Below are 18,091 nucleotides of genomic sequence, written 5' to 3'. Positions count from 1 at the left end.
GCAGCAGCCCTGGTGGGTGCTATGAGTTTGACCGTTCCCTTGGCATGCTGAGGGCCTCTGCCCTCCTCCCTGGGCTGCCTGTGAGCATCCCTGGATTTGCATTAGAGCGGTAGCCCAGGCCTCTGCCCTGGAGCATCTTCATCCCGGGTGACCTCAGGGAGGGGCCCTGGGCTCGGGCCCCGGGGGCCCCTGCCATGGGGCTGCAACGCTCTAACGAGACTCAAGGGAGCACGGGCTGTGGCCTTCCCTGGGGTGAATCTCAGCCAGGAAGGAGCCGATTAGTGTTCACGGTTTTTCCTAGCACTGCGAAGCGCTCACAGAGGGAGCTGTTTCCAGCAGTTCCGGCATGCTGGAAAAGCGCCCGCTCTCCCTCAGACTCACGCTTTCCACATCCTCCTCCGCCTGCCCGGCTCCTGCTCCCGGCGGCCTCTGCACCGAGGAGCTCTGCCCGGGGCGGGCGCCTCGAAGCGCCCCAAGCTGAGCTGCGGGGCGGCCGGGGCCCGGCCGGAGCGGGGCTCTGCGCCGAGCCCTGCGGGAAGCCGGCGCTCGAGGGCGTTGCGGCGATGGAGGCGCGGGGCTGGCCCTTTCCACCCGCCGGCAGTGCCGCGGGTGACTCACGGGCTGCTGACATAACCCGCTTGCCAGCGTGCACTGCGCCCGTGAGTCACCAGCCCCGCGAGCCTCCGGGCAGGTTGGCCCCGGTGTCACCGCGGTGGCCTCGGCCGAGGCGAGAGGCCAGGAGGACGTGGCCACTGGCAAACCCCAGAAAGCATCCGGCTAAGAGCGACCTTGGGTCACCGAGCGGCTCCATCCTCTGCTCCCAGGTACCTTCATCCCCCGGGGAGGGTCCCACCGTGGGACACAGCCACGCTGCCACCAACTTCTCTTTGAGGGCCGCAGTGGGCTTGGCGCTGGTGGAGATACGGGACCTGGCTCTGAGGCTGGTGCCGAGCAGGGTCCCGCCTGCCTGGAGCAGGATCCGGCTCCTGGGCTCTATTTCTGGCCGGGGAGGAAGTACGGTGCGGCGCAGCGGTTAGCGCCGGGGAGGGGACGGCACCAGAGGAAAGCGAAGTAGTTGGTTGTGAGCGCAGGAGGCTTTCGATTTGCCTTGCAAAGAGGCTGGTTCCTCACCCGGAGGAATGAGTGCGGGGGAAGTGGTGCTCTGCAGATGTTGGTGGCACTTCGGCAGACTTCCCGGGTCCTGCCGGAGCAGGGGAGCGGTCGGACTCGCGGCAGCAACGTTGCAGGCGGTGCAACCCCCTAAGCAGCCCGGTTGCTGAAAACCTCCCGAAAGACAGAACTGCAGTAAAATTCGGCACTTCTCGGAACAGGACAGAGCCGGAGGGGCCCTGCCCCCTCCTCCCACGCCGGCGGGAGCTGGGCTGCTCCAGGACGGAGCAGCCAGGACGCCTGGGTCCTCGCGGCGGCTGCTGGCAGAGAGCACGAGCCGGTCTCCCACGCGCCCTTGCCCAGCTGCGACCAGCTCGAGCCCCGGCCCCAGCCCCGGGCTGTGCCTCGGTTTCCCCATCCGCGGGGCCCTGGAGGTGAGTGGGGAGGGGAAGGAGCAGAGCATCCGGGGGGGGGGGGGCATGCATGCATCCGCTTTCCTGGAGTCGCGGCCGCCGCGGTGGGGAGAGCATCCTGCCAGCACGCCTGGGCCCCTGCGCCCACCGCGGAGCATCGCTCCCAGCCCCGCTGCGGGAGTGGGGGGTGATTTCAAGGGATGGGGGTTGGGTGGGCTCCGGCTCTCTGTGCCCCGGTGCCGTCCCGCAGCCCCGGTGTCCCCAGGGCTGCGGTGTCTGGCGTGATGCTCCGTGCGGCGGTGGCAGCTCTTTGTCTGGATTTCCCCGGCTTGGACCCGCCACGCTGGAGCCGGGGGGAAGGATGCTCCCGGCCCCGCCGCCCCCCCGCGCCCTTTCCCAGGACCCAGTGCAGCTCAGGGCTTGGGGCTCTGCCCGGCCGGGGATGCCGGTCCCCCCCCCGGCTCCTGGCCCCCCACAGCATCCTCGTGGGTTGTGGCTCAAGGGCGAGGGAGACGCTGGAGGGTGCAAATCCCGGCTGCTCGCGGGCTTCCTCCTTGTGCTGAAATTCGGCTGCAAGAGGCAGCACCCCCCCGTGCACCCTGAAGGGCTGGTGCTGGGCGAGGGGGGGGGGTGAAGCTGAGCCCAGCAGCACAGCTGGACTGGGGAGTATTTGTGCTCCCCCGCCTCCATGTCCCGCTGCTCCCGCAAAACACCCCCGGGACCGGAGCAGGGCCCCCCCTCAAGGGACTAAAATACGGCCAAATTAGAGCAGGTTTCCACAGGGCTGGCCAAGGGGATCTCCCTGCCCGTCCCGCGTCCCTGCTGCCAAGCGCTGGGATGACGGCGCTTTCCGGGGCAGAGCCCTGCCGTGTTTCGTCCGGGCGCATAAATAGCAGGAAAAACAGCGCTCGCCGCCCAGAAGCGGCCTGGCCGGCAGGCACGACGTCCAAAACAGGAATTTGGGCCCAGACGCCAGGCGGCCCCCAGAGACCCTCCATCCCGCCCGCCGGCGCTGGAGACATCCCTGCCGGCGCGGAGCTGCCGGGCTGCTGCAGTGTGGGAAAAGCTCTTCCCGCGGCCCCTCGCGCTGCTCCTGGGCCCTGCGTCTCTGGGGACCCCGCCGCCTGTTTGCATCCGACTTGCAGGAGCCGAGTATCCCTGGGGGTTTCCGTCCTTCTTGGCTGGTTGGGATGAAATTCTTGCGTGGGTTTGGAAATGCCACAGGGGCTGGATGGTGCCCGGAGGTCGCGGTGTGACAGCACGCGCCCCGGTTCCCCAGGACCCGAACGCAACACAGAGCTCGTTGTTGTGCCTCCTCCGTGCTGCCTGGCCGGATCCCTGTGACGGCAGCGCTGCCCCTTGCTCCGCGTCCCGTGTCCCGCGGCGCTGGGGAGCCGAGGGCTCGGGCTGGTCCCTGCCTCCGGCAGCTGGAGAGGCCCAGAAGGAAAAGCAGCCGGTGCCAGGGATGCTGCGGGATGGCACCGGCCACGGCGGTGGTTTATTGCCCGGATGTCCCGGTCCCCAGCGGCATGGTCAGGGGGCTGGAGCTGCTCTGGAGGAAGAGCCAAAATGTGTCCCCAGGTCTCCGTTGCCCTCCAGCCACGCTGGTTCGGATGGTTTTGGACAGCCGTTCCCCGGTGCAGCGGCAGCGTGCCGGCTCGCACCCAGGCCACGTTGCTGGAGAGAAAACAGGCTTGAAAAAACGCAGCTAGCATTTGGGCTGCTAATTCATCCAGCACTTAAACACCCCTTTTCCGCCCACGACCCCAAAAATGGCAGCTCGGCCTGGGAACGAAGCCTTTCCCCGTCCCGCACCTTGCTGCAAAGCCGCCGGGGCCGGCTGCTGCCTTCCTCCCCTTCGTGGGGACTTCGGGGTGCTGCCGCGTGCGAGGTGCCCGGCGCGCGCACCGAGGTCAGACACGAGCAGCTCAAAGGTGCGAGTGCTCTGGTTTTCGGGGGGACGAGCCCTTTGCCACCTCCCTCCCCCCACTTCCACCTTTGCAGCCCCCCAGCGCTGCCCCAGCCTGCAGCCATCATGCATGGGGGGCTGTGGGTGGGAGACGCTGGGGACAGCGTTGGGGTCCTCGGGGGCTGCGATGCACCGTGTTCCCGCGGGTAAGAGGTGCCTGGCAGGACCATCGGCACAGCGGTGCGTGTGTTTTTTGTTTGATTTCCCCACAACGCTTCCTCTGTGCTAATCTTTCCGCTCCTGCTCCTCGCGGCCGGCACGCTCCGCGGCGGCGGGCACAGTCGCCCCGCTCCGGTTGCAGAAGCCGGGCTGCAGGATGGGTCAATCCTGCTTTCTGCCCCAGCGCTGGCTTCACAGCAGGGAAGATCCTGCTGCTTTTGGGGGCAGCGGGTGCAACGGGTCGTCCCCCAAGCTGGGGCCCCCGGCGAGGCCGCGGGCGAGGAGGAAGGAAGCGGCGGCGGCTGCTCTTGCTTGCCGCAGGTGCGCGTGGCAGGGCGCAGCCCTCCCCGTCCCCTCCCCTGACGTCACCCTCGTGCAGGGTGACACCGTGGCTCGCCAGGCGCAGCGCCCACGGGAAGATCCTCCGGCTGCTGCCGGGAAGGGACCCAAATCTGCAGGGGGGTGAGGTCCCCGCGGGGCCCCATTCGGATGGGTTTAATTAGCTGGCGGCGGCTGGGCGGTGGGGGAGCGGGTACCGGCCGGGGGGGCCAGGAGGGACCCCCCCCCAACTCAGCCGCCCCATCGCCTCCCCTCGCCAGGCTGCCGGGGCCAAGCCGGGATGAGCGCGGTGGGCGGCGAGCCGGGCGAGGCGGCCCACGTCCTCTTCGAGCGGTTCCTGCGGGCCGGCCGGTGCCAGGAGGTGCTGGGCGCCTTCCGGGAGCTGCGGCAGCGGCTGGCGCTGCAGGGCGCCGGGCTGCCCCTCTACCACGGCCTCAGGGCTGCCCTCAACTCCTGGAGCGCCAAGGCGCTGTGGAGCAAGCTGGATAAGAAAGCCGCCCACGAGGACTATGACCAGGGCACGGCCTGCGCCGGCACCAAGGTACCCGGCGCCCGCGGCGCGGCGTGCCGCCGGCGACACCTCCGCGTCCCCACCCGCCGCGGACGGGGCCGTGCCCGCCTCACCTCGCCGTGTCTCGCCGCAGTGCCTGGTGGTGGGGGCCGGCCCCTGCGGGCTGCGCGCGGCCATCGAGCTGGCGCTGCTGGGCGCCCGCGTGGTGCTGGTGGAGAAGAGGGACTCCTTCTCCCGCAACAACGTCCTGCACCTCTGGCCCTTCACCATCCACGACCTGCGGGCGCTGGGCGCCAAGAAGTTTTACGGGCGCTTCTGCACCGGCACGCTGGACCACATCAGTGAGTGGGGGGACGACGCTGGGGACCCGCTCAGCACCCCGGCCCCAGCCCCTGGGGACCCCTGGGCTGCCCCGGCGCACCCGCCGTGGGGTGCGTGGCCCCAGGACGGGGCGAGGGTGCTGGGGGGGACGCAGCCCTCTCTCGCTTTCCAGGTATCCGGCAGCTCCAGCTGATCCTGCTGAAGGTGGCTCTGCTCCTGGGGGTGGAGGTTCACATCAACGTGCAGTTTAAGGGCGTCCTGCCCCCCGCGGGCAAGGCAGGCGGACAGGGTAAGGCAGCGCTGTGGGGGGGGGGACCCAGCAGCCTTGGGGACAAGGGCTGGGCTTCGGGTGGGCGCCGTGAGCCCCCAGGCCATCTGGGATGTGCCTTCGGGGTGGGGGGCGGGATGGGGTAGAAGCGTTTCCTCTGGAGCGTGTCTCAGCAGAGACCTGGCACGCTCGTGACATGGTCCCGGGAGGCGGGTGCCTCCCCTGACGCCGCCTCTCGCCCCGGCAGGCGGTGGCTGGCGGGCCGCGCTGCAGCCCAGCACCTCGCCCCTGAGCCGCTACACGTTCGACGTCCTCATCTCGGCCGGAGGCGGCAAATTTGTCCCCAAAGGTGAGCGGGGGCCGCGCTGGGCAGGGCTATGAGCCCCGTGGCGGGTCTGGGTGGGTGCTCACACTGCTGCCCCCCCGCAGGCTTCCAGCGGAAGGAGACCCGCGGCAAGCTGGCCATCGGCATCACCACCAACTTCGTCAACCGCCACAGCCGGGCCGAGGTGGAGGTGGCCGAGATCAGCGGCGTGGCCCGCATCTACAACCAGCAGTTCTTCCAAAACCTCTACAACAAGACGGGTGGGTGGCCTGGCCTCAGCGCGGGTCCCGGGGGTGCTGCCCCAGGGACGGCCCCCCCGGGCCGGGAGGGATGCCGCGTCGCCGCCGGGCTCAGCACGGCCCCGGTCTCTGCCGCACGCCAGGTATCGACTTGGAAAACATCGTCTACTACAAGGACGACACTCACTACTTCGTCATGACGGCCAAGAAGCAGAGCCTGCTCAAGATGGGGGTCATCCTCCAGGTGAGGGGGGCAGGAGCCGGCCCCAGCGCCTTGGCTCGAAGCCCGGAGTGGGGATGCAGGCGGCTGAGCTGTGGGCGCTGGTTCTGCCGGGCATCCCCGTGCCATGGGGATGGCAAGGTCCTGGGGTGGGAAAGCTCCCGTTGATGGACCTGGGACCTGCCTGAGGGCAGCCAGCTTCACCCCATCCATGTCCCCATCCCCGTTCCCGCAGGACAAGCCGGACACGGAGAGCCTCCTGGCCCCGGACAACGTCAACCGGGAAGCGCTCCTCAGCTACGCCAAAGAAGCGGCCAACTTCTCCACCAACTACCGCCTGCCCAAGCTGGAGTTCGCCCTCAACCACTGGGGCCTGCCGGACGTCGACGTGTTCGACTTCACCTGCATGACCCGCTCGGAGAACGCGGCCCTGGTGTGGGAGCACCACGGCACCCGCCTGCTCCTCGGGCTGGTGGGCGACTGCTTGGTGGAGGTGAGGACCCGGCTCCACGCAACCCACGGCAGCTCCTGCCCGCTTCCCCCTGCCTCAGTTTCCCCTCTCCCTGCCTCCCCCACTGGGGCTGGGAGAGGGGGTTTCCCATCCCTGCAGCGTGCCCCCATCCCTGCTCCCGTGGGCCTGGCACCGGGATGCTTCCCAGATGTTGTCCCCTTCTCCAACCCCCCCCCACCGCGTCCCAGCACCCGGGGGGGGCAGTTTGGGCGGGGGAGCCATGTCTCGCCCGCTCCCTGCGTGTCTCGCCTGGCTTTCATCTCCGGCCAAGTCCCGGCAGCTCCCGGCCTCCTCCCGGCGCCTCGGCCGGGCGCTGCCGACCCGCCCGGCTCCATGCCCGGCTCTGCTTTGGCTTCGCAGCCCTTCTGGCCGCTCGGCACCGGCGTGGCCAGGGGCTTCCTCGCCGCCTTCGACGCGGCGTGGATGGTGCGGCGCTGGGCGGCCGGGACCCCGCCGCTGGAGGTGCTGGCCGAGAGGTGAGAGCCGCCGGCGGGCGCGCGTTGCCCTGGGCTAAGCTGGCCCGGGAGGGTCCCGTCGCTGGGGCTGAGCCTGGCCTCGTCCCCGCCCCCGCCCCCAGGGAGAGCATCTACCAGCTCCTCTCGCAAACCTCCCCGGACAACACCAACAAGAACGTGAGCCAGTACAGCATCGACCCCGCCACCCGCTACCCCAACATCAACCTGCAGGCCATCAAACCCAGCCAGGTACCCGCCGCGTCCCTCCGCGGGCCTCTGGGGCGGGGAGGGGGGCACAACCAGTGTCCCTTTCCCGTTTGGGGAGGGGAGCTGAGTTTCGGGGCGATGCTGCAGCACCAGGGCATTGGATGCATTCCCCGCGCCACAGCACCCCAGCCAACGTGTCTGCTCCTGGGAGGGGTCCAGGTGTCCCCCCCTTGCCAGGACCAGTATCCTGCACGGGGGACGCCGGCCTCCTGCAGTCAGTAACCCGCCGCCTGATGTCCCCGCCGGCAGGTCCAGGACCTCTACCTGGTGGGCTTGGTGGAGGTGGACCACAAGGCGAAGAGCGAGAACCGGCTCAGCACGGGTGAGAGCGGCTGCTCCCGCCCCGGCCCCCTGCCCGGTGCCCGGCTCTCCCCTCCCTGCCCCGCAGCCCTGATTTTTCCTCCCCGTCCTCGGTTTCCCTCTGTGGGAGCCTTGCTGGCAGGGCTGTTTCCACTCCCGGTGCCTCTCCGGAGGGATTTGTCCCCCTCCTGTGCTCAGCATGGACCTGATGCTCCATGGAAGAGCCATGGCTGCTTCGTCGCCCCGTGGGGCTCGATGGATGCCGGGGTGTTGGCCGGCCGGCAGCATCACGTCCCGGCGGGTCCAAAAGCAGAGGCGCCGCGGGAGGGGACGGGCTGCTGCGGGATGCTGTCCCGATGCCACGTGTGCTGTGTCCCCCCGCAGTGGCCGGGGACGCCTACGAGGAGCTGCTGAGCTGGTGCCGGGCCAGCACGGCCGGCTACCGCGGCGTGGAGGTGGCCGACTTCACGCAGTCCTGGAGCAGCGGCCTGGCCCTCTGCGCCCTCGTCCACCGCTTCCGCCCCGACCTCGTGTGAGTGCGCGCGCCGGGGTCCCCGGAGCCCCCCGCCCCGCCGAGCCGGTCCCACCGTGCCCCCGTCTCTCCGCAGGGATTTCGACGCCGTGGACCCGCTGGACCCCGTCAGGAGGCACCAGACCGTGCTGGACGCGGCGGAGCAGGAGCTGGGCATCCAGCCCGTGCTCTCCAGCGCCGAGATGGCCTCCATGGCGGAACCCAGCCGCCTGGGGCTCATCACCTACCTCAGCCAGTTTTACGAGGCCTTCAAGCCTTCTCCAGGTGGGAGCCACTGGGGTCCTGTCCTGGCCGTGGCATGTCCTCATCCCGGCTCCCTCCTGGAGCGGGGAGCAGGGCTCTGCCCCGCTGGCTGGATCCATCCCACGAGCGCGGCCACGTCCCCTCTCGCAGGGTCGGAGGAAGTCGCCGAGAAGCCGCTGCCGCCCCGCGGCACCAAGGGCGCCATCCTCTTCCTCAGCAAGCTGCAGAAGAGCCGGACTCTGACCCTGAAGCGCGCCCAGGTGAGGACCCCCATCCCATCCCATCCCATCCCATCCCATCCCATCCCGGCAGCCCCTCGGGGCACCCGCTGTGATGCTGCGTGCCGCGGTCGGCTGCCGGCCCCGCTCCCAGCTGCTCCCGCTGCCTTTGCAGGACAGTGCCCAGAAGGATGCCGAGCCCAAGAGGAGCCGCAGGGAAGCGGAGGTGGGTTTGCCCCGGCGAGCACCTCGGGGGACGGGACACGTCCAGGGATGAGGGGTCTGCGTCCCTGGGACCCCAATCCCCTCCGGCAGGTCATCCCCGCGGACGGGATCCCCATCCCTGCACTTGGTGGCGGTGCCGAGCCTTCACCTCAGGTTGCGTTTTAGCTGGACCCGGGGCCAGATGGAGACGTTTGGGACGATGGCCACGAACAGCCCCCGGACCCCGGCCAGGTGGGTCCTCGCCACCCGCGTCACCCCGGGAGCGGGTTGGATGGGGCCGGCGATGGGGCCGAGCCGAGGGCCGGGATTCGGGCTGCGCAGAGCAACACCCACAGGCTCGGCACTCCTCCCAGCGCGCTTCCTGACCCAACTGGTTTTCCGGAGCAAAGACCTGCCGCTCCCTCTCCGGTGCCGGCAAGCCCTTCCCGAGCCACCCAGAGCTGCTTTTGGAGGGGGGGGCCGGGAGGGCCCCGGCGTCCCCGGGCCCTTCGCAGCCTGCCCTGCGCTCCCGCAGCCCGCGGCGCGCGGCGACAGCAGCGACGCTTGCTACTTCTGCGGCCGCCGCGTCTACATCGTGGAGCGGGCGAGCGCCGAGGGCCGCTTCTTCCACCGCGGCTGCTTCCAGTGCCGCCGGTGCGGGGCCACCCTGCGCCTGGGCGACTACGCCTTCGACGAGGAGGACGGTGAGCGGGCTGCGGCGGGGGCCGGAGGGCGCTTTTCCCCCAGGTCGTGGGGAGGAAACCCCCAGCGCTGCTGCTGCAGGCTGCGCCGCTGGCTCTCTGCCCGGGATGCGTGCTGGCGAGCTGCGGCAGGGTCCCCGCGTTGCAGCCCTCGGTGTCCCCGCGTTGCAGCCCTCGGTGTCCCCACCTTGCAGCCCATGGGGTCCCTTCATTGCGGCTCATGGTGTTCCTGCATTGCAGCCCACAGTGTCCCCATGTTGCAGCCCAGTGTCCCCATGTTGCAGCCCACGATGTCCCCACGTTGCGGCCCACGGTGTCCCCGTGTTGCAGCCCACGGTGTCCCTGTGTTGCAGCCCAGTGTCCCCACACTGCAGCCCATGGGGTCCCCACGTTGCAGCCCACGGTGTCCCCACATTGCAGCCCACAGCGTCCCTGTGTTGCAGCCCATGATGTCCCCACATTGCAGCCCACGGTGTCCCCATGTTGCAGGCCATGGTGCCCCCCTGTTGCAGCGCACACTGTCCCCTCTTTGCAGCCCATGGTGTCCCTGCATTGTAGCCAATGGGGTCCCCACATTACAGCCCACAGTGTCCCCACGCTGCAGCCCATGGGGTCCCTGCATTGCAGTCCATGGGGACCCTGCAGTGCAGCCAATGGGGTCCCCAAGTTGGAGCCCACGGTGTCCCCAAGTTGCAGCCCACGGTGTCCCTGCATTGCAGCCCACGGTGTCCCCGCATTGCAGCCCACGGGGTTCCCACATTGCAGCCCACGGGTTCCCCACATTGCAGCCTCCTTCCTAGCCTGCAACACAGCTCTGGGTCCCCAGGTCATTTCTACTGCTCGCTTCACTACCCCAATCTCCCCGGCATGGAGCTGCCCCAGGAGGAGCCCCCGGCGCTGCCCGATGGGGTGAGTAGCCACAAACCACGCTGGGTGAAATGGGGGGGGCAGCGCAGAGGCAGCGTGCTGGGCCCCGAAAGGCGCTGGGGGCTGCTCCAGCACGGCCCCGCGCTGCATCACCCTCTGCTGTCGCCTCTGCCCTAGGATGCTGCCGGCAGACCCCCGTCCCCTGACACGGGGAGCCCGCGCGCGGCCCCCGAGGAGGCAGCACCCACTCGGCCGGGGCTCCCCAGCACCCCAGTGCCGCCGCTGGCAGCCTTGCGGGAGTCGCCGCCGGCAGCGGAGGATGCAGCCGGCCCCAGGGAGCAGGACGCGATGGAGCAGCCGGCCCCGGAGCCGGTGGCCGAGGAAGCGAGGGAGCAGCAGGGCCCCGGAGCAGAGCCCTGCGGGGCGCCGGAGGAGGGTGAGGAGAGCGGGGGCAGGAGGAAGATCGTCCTGACGCCCCTGGAGAAGCTCAAGCTGTCCACGCTGAGCCTGACGGCGGATGGGGAGCCCGAGCCGCCACAAAAGCCGCCCAGGTTGAGGCTCAGAGCAGCGCCCACCTTGCTCGCCGCCCCAGGGCAAGGACAGGAGGAGGAAGAGGAGAAGGAGGAGGAGGAGGAAGAAGCAGAGGAGGAGGAAGGTAGGTGGCTGCAAGCTGGTGTCTCTTGCAGATGGAGGGGCTCTGCACGGCCCTGCCCTGTCCCGAGCCTCCCCGCTCCTCCCTGCCCGCAGAGACAGGCCCAGCTGGGCGCGTGCTGCCAGGGGAGATGAGTTTGTGGGGTCTCAGCCCACTCCGTTCCCATGCACATCTGGGCCCACAGGCTGTTCACAAGCTGCCGCACCCCCCCCGCCCCCCGGGGTGCTCCCCCCCATGCTTGTGAGGCACCAGTTTATAACAGCGCTTTTCTTTGGGCAGCTTCGGAGGAGAGCAACAGTGAGGAAGAGGAGGAGGAAGGCTCAGACCTTGGCACTGTGGCAGAGCCGGTGAGTGGCTTCTCCGCGCAGCGGTGATCCAGCCGGCCTGGGGCGGCAGCTGGGGGGGTCTCGCGGGCATCCCTGGGCTCGACAGCGCCGTGCCGAGGCCTCGGGTCCAGCTCCGCTGGGGCTGACGGGACACGGGGACGCTGTGCTTCCATTTGCAGTGCCTGATCCTGGAGGAGGCGGAGAAATACCCGACCTGGAAGCGGACGTGGCTCCGCCAGACCCGGGAGGCCCAGATGAAGCGGTTCTGCAAGGCGCAGGTAGCCTTGCCGGGGCGGCGCCAGCCCAGCCCGGTCCCCGATTCCCAGGAAGAGCCGGACCGCGGGCAAAAAATGCTGCTCTTCCCACGCAGGCCATCCAGCGGCGGCTGGAGGAGATCGAAGTGACCTTCCAGGAGGTGGAGAAGCAGGGCATAAAGCTGGAGAAGTTCCTCCGGGAGGAAGGGGGTAGGAGCACCGGCCGGGGTCCCGCATCCCCGGGCGAGGGGCTCTGCCCCCGCTGCCGCTCACGCGCTGCCCTGCCCCGCAGGCGCCCAGGGCGACCTGAGGACGCAGTGGATGAACCAGCTGCTCCACGTGGTGCAGAAGAAGAACAGCCTGGTGTCCGAGGAGTCGGACCTCATGATCGCGTAAGATGCTCCTGGCCCCCGGGGATGCTCCCGGGCTGCCACGTCCTCCGGCGGGGAGCTGACGCCCCCAATTTCTGTCCCCTGTGGCCACCTGTCCCCTCTGCAAGAGGGACGAGCTGGCCGGAGCCCCGCAGCCAGCACGGCCTCCTCCCCGCAGGGTACAGGAGCTGAAGCTGGAGGAGCAGCAGTGCCAGCTCGACCAGCAGCTGCGGCGCTACATGCACAAGGAGGGTAAGCGGCCGCGCGTGCCGGGGCGGGGGGGTGGACCTGGCCCCCACCTGCCCTGCAGCTCCAGCCCCCTGCGCTCCTGCAGAAGCCCTGAAGACGCCGGAGGAGCGGGCGGCCGAGCGGGAGATCCTGGCGCAGCTGCTGGACGTGGTGAACAAGCGCAACACCCTCATCCACATCCAGGAGGAGAAGCGGCTCAGCGAGCTGCAGGCCTGAGCCAGGACCTGCCGCTGCCTCCCGGGGCCGAGCATCACCCCTGCTTGCCAGGGCCTGCCGCGGAGCGGGGCGGATGCTGCCGGACGCACGGCCGGGGAGACACCGAGGAGCATCCCGGCCCTGGGAGGCGGAGAGGGCGCTGGTCCCTCCGTGGGGCTGGCCCCACGCTTGGCTGGGTCGTCCTTGCCTGGTGCTTGCTTGGAAACAGGATTTGCAGGGGGAAAAAACGAAACACACAGGCTGCCAGGGCTCTGCCTAGTGCTCGCCCAAGAGGAAGGACGATGGAGGACTGGGGTCTCTCCCAGCGCAGGTCCCACGGCCGCGGGCGCTTCCCGAGGGACCTGCTGGCTAAGCCAGGAGCACCGAAAGCTTTTCTCCCCGCAGAGCCCCGGCGCCGGGCGAACGAGGTGCCTTTTCCGGGGAAACCAGAGCCCGCGGCCGAGGGCTTGGCTCAGCGAGCCCAAACTGCTCCCGGCTGCACAGGGGTGACTGCAGCCAGCGCCGGACACGGAGCGGTGACGGCGGCCGCAGCCCCCGGGAGCCGCGCTGGGACGCCCCAGCCCAGCCCCGGACCCCAGCCCACGCCGGCACCCCCACGGTCCCGGCCACGCTAGGAAACCAGGGCTCCTCGGCCCGCCGGGAACGCGGCCCTCGGCTCTCCCACGGGGAACGGCGTCCCGGGAGCGGGTCCTCCGTTACGGGCACAGTACTCCCGTCCCGCTGTTTCCATCCGTGCTGCCACCACGTTCCCACCTGTATCTCACTGGTACCAACCGTCCTGCGCTGCTGTCACCCCGCCTCGGAATAAAGCTTCCCAGATCCTGGGAAAAGGGCTAAAACACCGCCTTTATTTTCTATCCCAGTCCAGCCGAGCTGCCGGCAGGGCTAGAGACCACGGCTGGGCCCGGCTGCTGGGACCAGGCTCCGGTTCGACGCCCCGGCAGAGCCCCGGCGGGAGGCTGGAGAAGACACTGCAGCATCTCCTGCCCATCGGCAGCCACCCGGGGCAGAGGGCTCCATCGTAACCAGAATTAACCAGGATAATCCCAAATCTCTGGGTCCTTTAGGCCCCCCCAAAGGTCCACGAGTCAGGCAGGGCACGTTAAAACAAACAAAAAAAAATTGCAATTAAAACCGCCTCCGCCGTGGTTCCCACGAGGGGTGGACGCTACAGATCCGTCCCGCGCGGGTCGCTCCGCCGCGCGCTCCACCGCTTCCGACGCCGGCAGCCGAGCAGGCGGAGAGGCCGCGGGCCGGGCCGGGCCGGGCAGGGGACGGCGCTGGCACCCGCCGGGGGGGCTCAGGCAGCGGCCAGGCGCTGCTGCAGCGCGCGGAGCGCCAGGCGCATCTCCTCCTCCGTGCCCTGCAGCATCTTCACCTCCATGGTGTGGAAGAGGTGGAGGACGGTGGCGAGCAGCAGCACGCCGCCGGCGAGGACGGCCAGCAGGGAGAAGGAGAGCCTGGGGAAGGGCTGCCCGGCCGCCCAGCCCGCCAGCGAGGCCAGGCCGGCGGCCGCCTGCACCAGCAGCAGCAGCAGGGCCAGCACGGCCATCCTGCCCGCGGAGTAGCGCTGGCGCTGCGCCGCGTGCAGCCCCACGCGCACCTCGGTCCGCGCTTCGTTCACCACGTCCGCCAGGGCCGGCGCTGCGGGCGAGAGGGGCGGCTCGGCGCGGCCCTTTTCCTCCCGGCCGTGCCCATCACCACGGCGTCGGGCTCAGCGCCGCCCGTCGCGTGGCCCTTTTCCTCCCCGCCGTGCCCATCACCGCGGCGTCGGGCTCAGCGCCACCCGTCGCGCGGCCCTTTTCCTCCCCGCCGTGCCCATCACCGCGGTGTCGGGCTCAGCGCCGCCCGTCGCACGGCCCTTTTCCTCCCCGCCGTGCCCATCACCGCGGCGTCGGGCTCAGCGCGGCCCATCTCGGCGCCTCTCTCCTCCCGGCAAGCCCCAAACGAGGGGAAACCACCCCAAACCCGCATGGGGGGGACCGGTCCTGCCCTCCGCCAGCCCTCCCGGCATGCGGGGGACCCCGGCGCCGTCCCCCCCCGCCTCTCACCGGCTCTGCCGAGGGTCGGCCCCGGGGCCGGGCCCTGCCTGCGCACGAGCAGCGTGGCCATCACGGCCTCGTGGTCCGAGTAGGGGATGTCCCTGCCCGGCGCCGTCCCCGTCGTGGTCCGCAGCTCTTCGCACCGCACCGCAAAACGGGCCGCGGCCTGGGCGAGGGGGGGCAGCGGGGTTACGCCGAGGCTGTCCCCCCCCCCCCGGCGGGGGCCGCGGGGATTTTTGGGGCCCCCTTGCCTTGTAGAGGATGTAGTCGATGCGGATGCCCAGCGGGAAGGGCTGCAGCTCCGTCTTGGCGGCGAAGCAGTTGTCCGGGACGAGGGTGCAGCCGTCTTCGCAGCCCTGCGAGCGAACCGGCCCGTCGGCCTTCCCTCCCCGGGCGGGGGGGGGGGGGGACCGGGCACGCGGTGGGGGGCTGCCGGTGCCCCCCCCGGGGCCGCTGCTCACCTCAAAGCGCTTGGCTTCGGCGAAGGCGTCGCGCAGCCCCGTCCAGCCGCGCAGCAGCCGGATGCCCACGTCCTCGGGGTGCATGTTCAGGTCCCCCCCCAGCAGCACCACGTCGGCCCCCGCGGAGGTGTGCCTGCAGGGACGGGCAGGGACCCTCGCCCCAGCCCCCCCCCCCCGCCACGGTTACCCCCCCCCCCAGCTCTGGCAGCCCCCCCAGCGCCGCCGAGCCCCCACTGCTCACCGGATGAACTGCGCCAGCTCCCAGGCCTGCACCACGCGGTGGGGCAGGTAAGCGTCCTTCTCCCGGCAGTACTCGGCGTGCAGCTGGCGACGGGGGGGGCAACGTGGCCGTGACCCCCCCTCACCGGCACCTCCCCTGCTCCGTGTCCCCCCCCCGGCACCACCCCTCCAGGCCGGCTCCCCGCAGCCTCTTAGCTCCAGCCCTTCTGCCCCCATCCCGCCCGTCCTGGGACAGCCGGGACGTTGTCCCATCGGCTCGGCTTGCCCAGCGGGACCGCGGCATGCCCAACCACGTAACCCCCCCAATCCCAGCCTGGCCGCCCCCCCCGGGGGACCCTCCGTCCCGTCCCCCCACTCCCCCTCCCCGCCGGCTCCTTCCCGGGACACTCACGTGGGTCACGTAGACGTTGAAGACGATCCCGGAGATCTTAATGACGACGAGCCCTACGGATTTGCCGCAGAACCAGTCTCCGTGCTGGAGCTGCCGGGGGGAAGGGGAGAGCGGGACGGGGCTGGCGAGGCGTCCCCGGCGCGGGGACCTGGGGCCGCGCTGTCCCCCCCCCCCCGGCTCACCATGTAGGGGTAGCCGTTCAGCGAGTACCGGTAGAGGAACGCGTCCAGGATGGGGAACCTGGAGAAGACGCAGAGGCCGCTGCCGATCACCCCGCTGCAGGACGGAGAGGCACGGTGAGCCGACGCGGACGCCTCGTCTATCCCACCCTCCACCCCCGAGCGAAGGACGGTGGGGAACCCGGACGCCTGGGCCCCGGCGCCGGCTCTGGCATGGTGCCGCTCCAGCTGGAGCTCGTGACGGCTGGGGGACGGAGGACCGTGACCTGCCACAGTGCCCGAGGTGACCTAACGGACCCCACCAGGCTTTCCAGGTCATCACCAAGCGTCCCTCGTGCCGCGGACGCAGCACAGCCCTGCTCCGGCCCCTCTCACCTCCTGAAGTAGTGGGAGAAGGGGTGGCAGCCGCCCAGCTTCTCCTTCAGGACACTGTAGTCCCACTCGCTCCACACCTGCGGGACAGCGGGACGGGCTGAGCACGGGCACGCTCGGCTCCCTCCCGCCTCCCCTCGCCCTCACCTCCTGCAGGAGCACCAGGTCGAAGCCCTCCCGGCGCAGCGTGTCCCCGACGAGCTGCACGCGCTCCTGCCGCCGCTTGCTCAGGTAGCGGATGGCCCTGCGGGAGACGGGGGCCTCGGGGGTAGCCGGAGGCGCCGGGGGGCTGCCGGGGCCCGGAGGCGGACGCAGGCGGCACGGGGAGGACGGGGACACGGCAGCACCGCCTGCTCCGCTTTGGGTCTCTCCAGCTCAGGGCACCTCAAGGCGCATCCCCAGGAGGTGGGCACCCATCCGCGCGTGGGGCGTCCGTGCTATCCGTACCCATCCCGGCCACTCCGATCTCCGCTCCGCCCGGCGATAGAGCCGGCAAACTCCGGACTCACCAGCAGTTGAGGTCGAAGACACGGAGCTGCAGCGCAGGACCTTCCTCCATCGCGGCGAGCCGAGCCGTCCCGCCGGGCTCCAGCGCGCCTGCAGGGAAAAGCCGGGGAGAAGCGCTCAGCTCGGAGCTCCAGGGCACGGAGCGACGCCGCCAGAAAGGCAGCGAGTTCGACGACCCCGGCGTATCACGATGCTCATCTCCCAGCGGCTTTGCCGCCCGGCTTTAGGTTTTAAAAGCAAAAAAGCAAATGCAAACTGCCCCCCAAACCCACCGGATGGTCCCCCCACCGCTCCGGCTCAGGTCCTTCCCGAGCTCCCCTCCCCTTCGGACCCGCACGCCGGGAGCCCGACGGACACGTAGCAACTTGCACGTCCCGGCGCTACTGCTCCTGCCAGCTGCTTTCGCGGGCTGCTGGAAATCCGCCCTTCCGGGACGGGTTTATCCGCCCCGGCTGACGGGATGCTCCGAGGGGCTGGTGCCACATCTGGACCAAAACGCTCGGGTCGCCCGTGCGGCTGCGTTACGGCCACGACCTTCTCAGCCGGCCTCACCGGCAGCGGGATGCCCTCCGCGGCCCGGCCACGGCTTTCTCCCAGCCCGGCTTCCTCCTTTCCCAGGCCAGACACTTCCCCAAAAGCCGGCGGCGAGGCGGGGGCTGACTCGGCTCGGCCCGCTGCCGGCTGCTCTCCCGGCCCGGCCCGGCACTGCCGGGACCGAGCGAGCCGGGCTCAGGCTGCCCGGGCTTTGTGCGCCGTGGCGGGATTATCCCGGCATGGATAATCCTGCCTCACGCGGCGCCAGCTCCCCGCAGCGCGCTCTGCTGTGGATTCCCCGGTGTCTAATACGGGGTTGAGCTCTGGCTGCAGGTGGTTCCTCGCTGCTTTTTCTCTCTCCTTACCGTGTTTTTTTTCCCAAACTTGCAGGAACTTCTCCTCCTCGAGGCTCCTGCTCCACGTCAAAGCTGGCGGCAGCCTGCAAAGCCGGGGGCGGCCGCGGCGGGACCGGGCTCCTGCCGCCACCGGACCGGCGGCGCGGGGCGGAGCGGAGCCGGGAGCGGAGCCGGGAGCGGGGCGGGGCGGCCGGACCCACCCGGCGCGGAGCAACAGGCGGCCCGGGGCGGAGCGGGGCCGGGAGCGGGGCGGAGCGGGGCGGAGCGCGGCGCGGTGCCCGGGCCGGGGCGGGGCGGGAGCGGCGGGACTACGAGTCCCGGCGGGCAGCGCTGCGGCTCGGAAGGGGACGGGACGGGACGGGACGGGGAGGCGGGGCGCGGGCCGGGGGGAGAGGGACGAGATGCAATGGGAGGAGGGACCGGGGTGCAATGGGGAGAGGGACGGGGTGCAATGGGGAGAGGGATGGGGTGCTGGGGGGGCATGGGGACCAAGGAGGGGGTGATGGGGAGGGGCATGGGGGGTGCATGGGGGGAGGAATGGGGTGCAGTGGTGCTGCAACGGGGAGGGGGCTGCATGGAGAGAGGGAGGGGGTGCAACGGGGAGAGGGACATGCTGCAACGGGGAGGGGGCTGCATGGAGAGAGGGATGGGGTGCAGTGGGGAAGACGGTGCATGGGGAGAGGGACGGGGTGCCCAAGCAGAGGGGCCGGGCGCGAAGCAGGGCGGCTTTGCGCTGCCCTTCCCGGGGGACAGGGACGCCCCTTCCCCT

At 70.5% G+C, this 18,091-nt stretch overlaps 2 protein-coding genes across 2 annotated transcripts; one reads left to right on the top strand and one right to left on the bottom strand.

Moving 5' to 3' along the window:
• The first annotated feature begins 324 nt into the window (after positions 1-324).
• On the top strand, positions 325-13,079 carry MICAL1 (microtubule associated monooxygenase, calponin and LIM domain containing 1). Its single transcript, XM_026111861.2, has 26 exons — positions 325-824; positions 1,332-1,544; positions 4,251-4,531; positions 4,635-4,842; positions 4,995-5,111; positions 5,338-5,439; positions 5,520-5,675; positions 5,798-5,898; positions 6,110-6,367; positions 6,746-6,861; positions 6,963-7,089; positions 7,357-7,429; positions 7,792-7,939; positions 8,016-8,203; positions 8,333-8,442; positions 8,576-8,626; positions 8,791-8,856; positions 9,140-9,308; positions 10,132-10,214; positions 10,350-10,827; positions 11,104-11,171; positions 11,330-11,428; positions 11,521-11,614; positions 11,697-11,796; positions 11,954-12,027; positions 12,110-13,079. The coding sequence occupies exons 3-26, from the start codon at positions 4,271-4,273 to the stop codon at positions 12,238-12,240; spliced, it is 3,378 nt and encodes a 1,125-aa protein (XP_025967646.2). The 5' UTR covers positions 325-824; positions 1,332-1,544; positions 4,251-4,270; the 3' UTR covers positions 12,241-13,079.
• SMPD2 (sphingomyelin phosphodiesterase 2) lies at positions 13,067-17,575 on the bottom strand. Its single transcript, XM_064497941.1, has 11 exons — positions 17,332-17,575; positions 16,435-16,522; positions 16,073-16,169; positions 15,929-16,005; positions 15,557-15,650; positions 15,375-15,464; positions 14,985-15,067; positions 14,744-14,876; positions 14,534-14,638; positions 14,292-14,448; positions 13,067-13,884 (listed from the first exon to the last, which is right to left on the bottom strand). Exons 2-11 carry the CDS (start codon positions 16,482-16,484, stop codon positions 13,541-13,543), a joined length of 1,230 nt encoding a protein of 409 aa, XP_064354011.1. The 5' UTR covers positions 16,485-16,522; positions 17,332-17,575; the 3' UTR covers positions 13,067-13,540.
• Between the last annotated feature and the right edge of the window lie 516 nt (positions 17,576-18,091).

Source organism: Dromaius novaehollandiae, chromosome 27 (assembly GCF_036370855.1).
Source record: "Dromaius novaehollandiae isolate bDroNov1 chromosome 27, bDroNov1.hap1, whole genome shotgun sequence".
In the NCBI taxonomy this organism is placed as follows: domain Eukaryota; kingdom Metazoa; phylum Chordata; class Aves; order Casuariiformes; family Dromaiidae; genus Dromaius; species Dromaius novaehollandiae.
The sequence above is the reverse complement of the archived record's forward strand: the minus strand, read 5'-3'. Positions and strand labels throughout refer to the sequence as shown.

Excerpts from the sequence above, each read along its gene's own strand:
- MICAL1 (XM_026111861.2), top strand. The coding sequence starts at position 4,271 with ATGAGCGCGGTGGGCGGCGAGCCGGGCGAGGCGGCCCACGTCCTCTTC. Across the intron at positions 4,843-4,994 it reads CGGCACGCTGGACCACATCA|GTATCCGGCAGCTCCAGCTG; the intron begins GTGAGTGGGGGG and ends CTCGCTTTCCAG. Across the intron at positions 12,028-12,109 it reads GCGCTACATGCACAAGGAGG|AAGCCCTGAAGACGCCGGAG; the intron begins GTAAGCGGCCGC and ends GCGCTCCTGCAG.
- SMPD2 (XM_064497941.1), bottom strand. The coding sequence starts at position 16,484 with ATGGAGGAAGGTCCTGCGCTGCAGCTCCGTGTCTTCGACCTCAACTGC. Across the intron at positions 15,465-15,556 it reads TGAACGGCTACCCCTACATG|CTCCAGCACGGAGACTGGTT; the intron begins GTGAGCCGGGGG and ends TCCCCCCGGCAG. Across the intron at positions 14,449-14,533 it reads TCGACTACATCCTCTACAAG|GCCGCGGCCCGTTTTGCGGT; the intron begins GCAAGGGGGCCC and ends CCCCTCGCCCAG.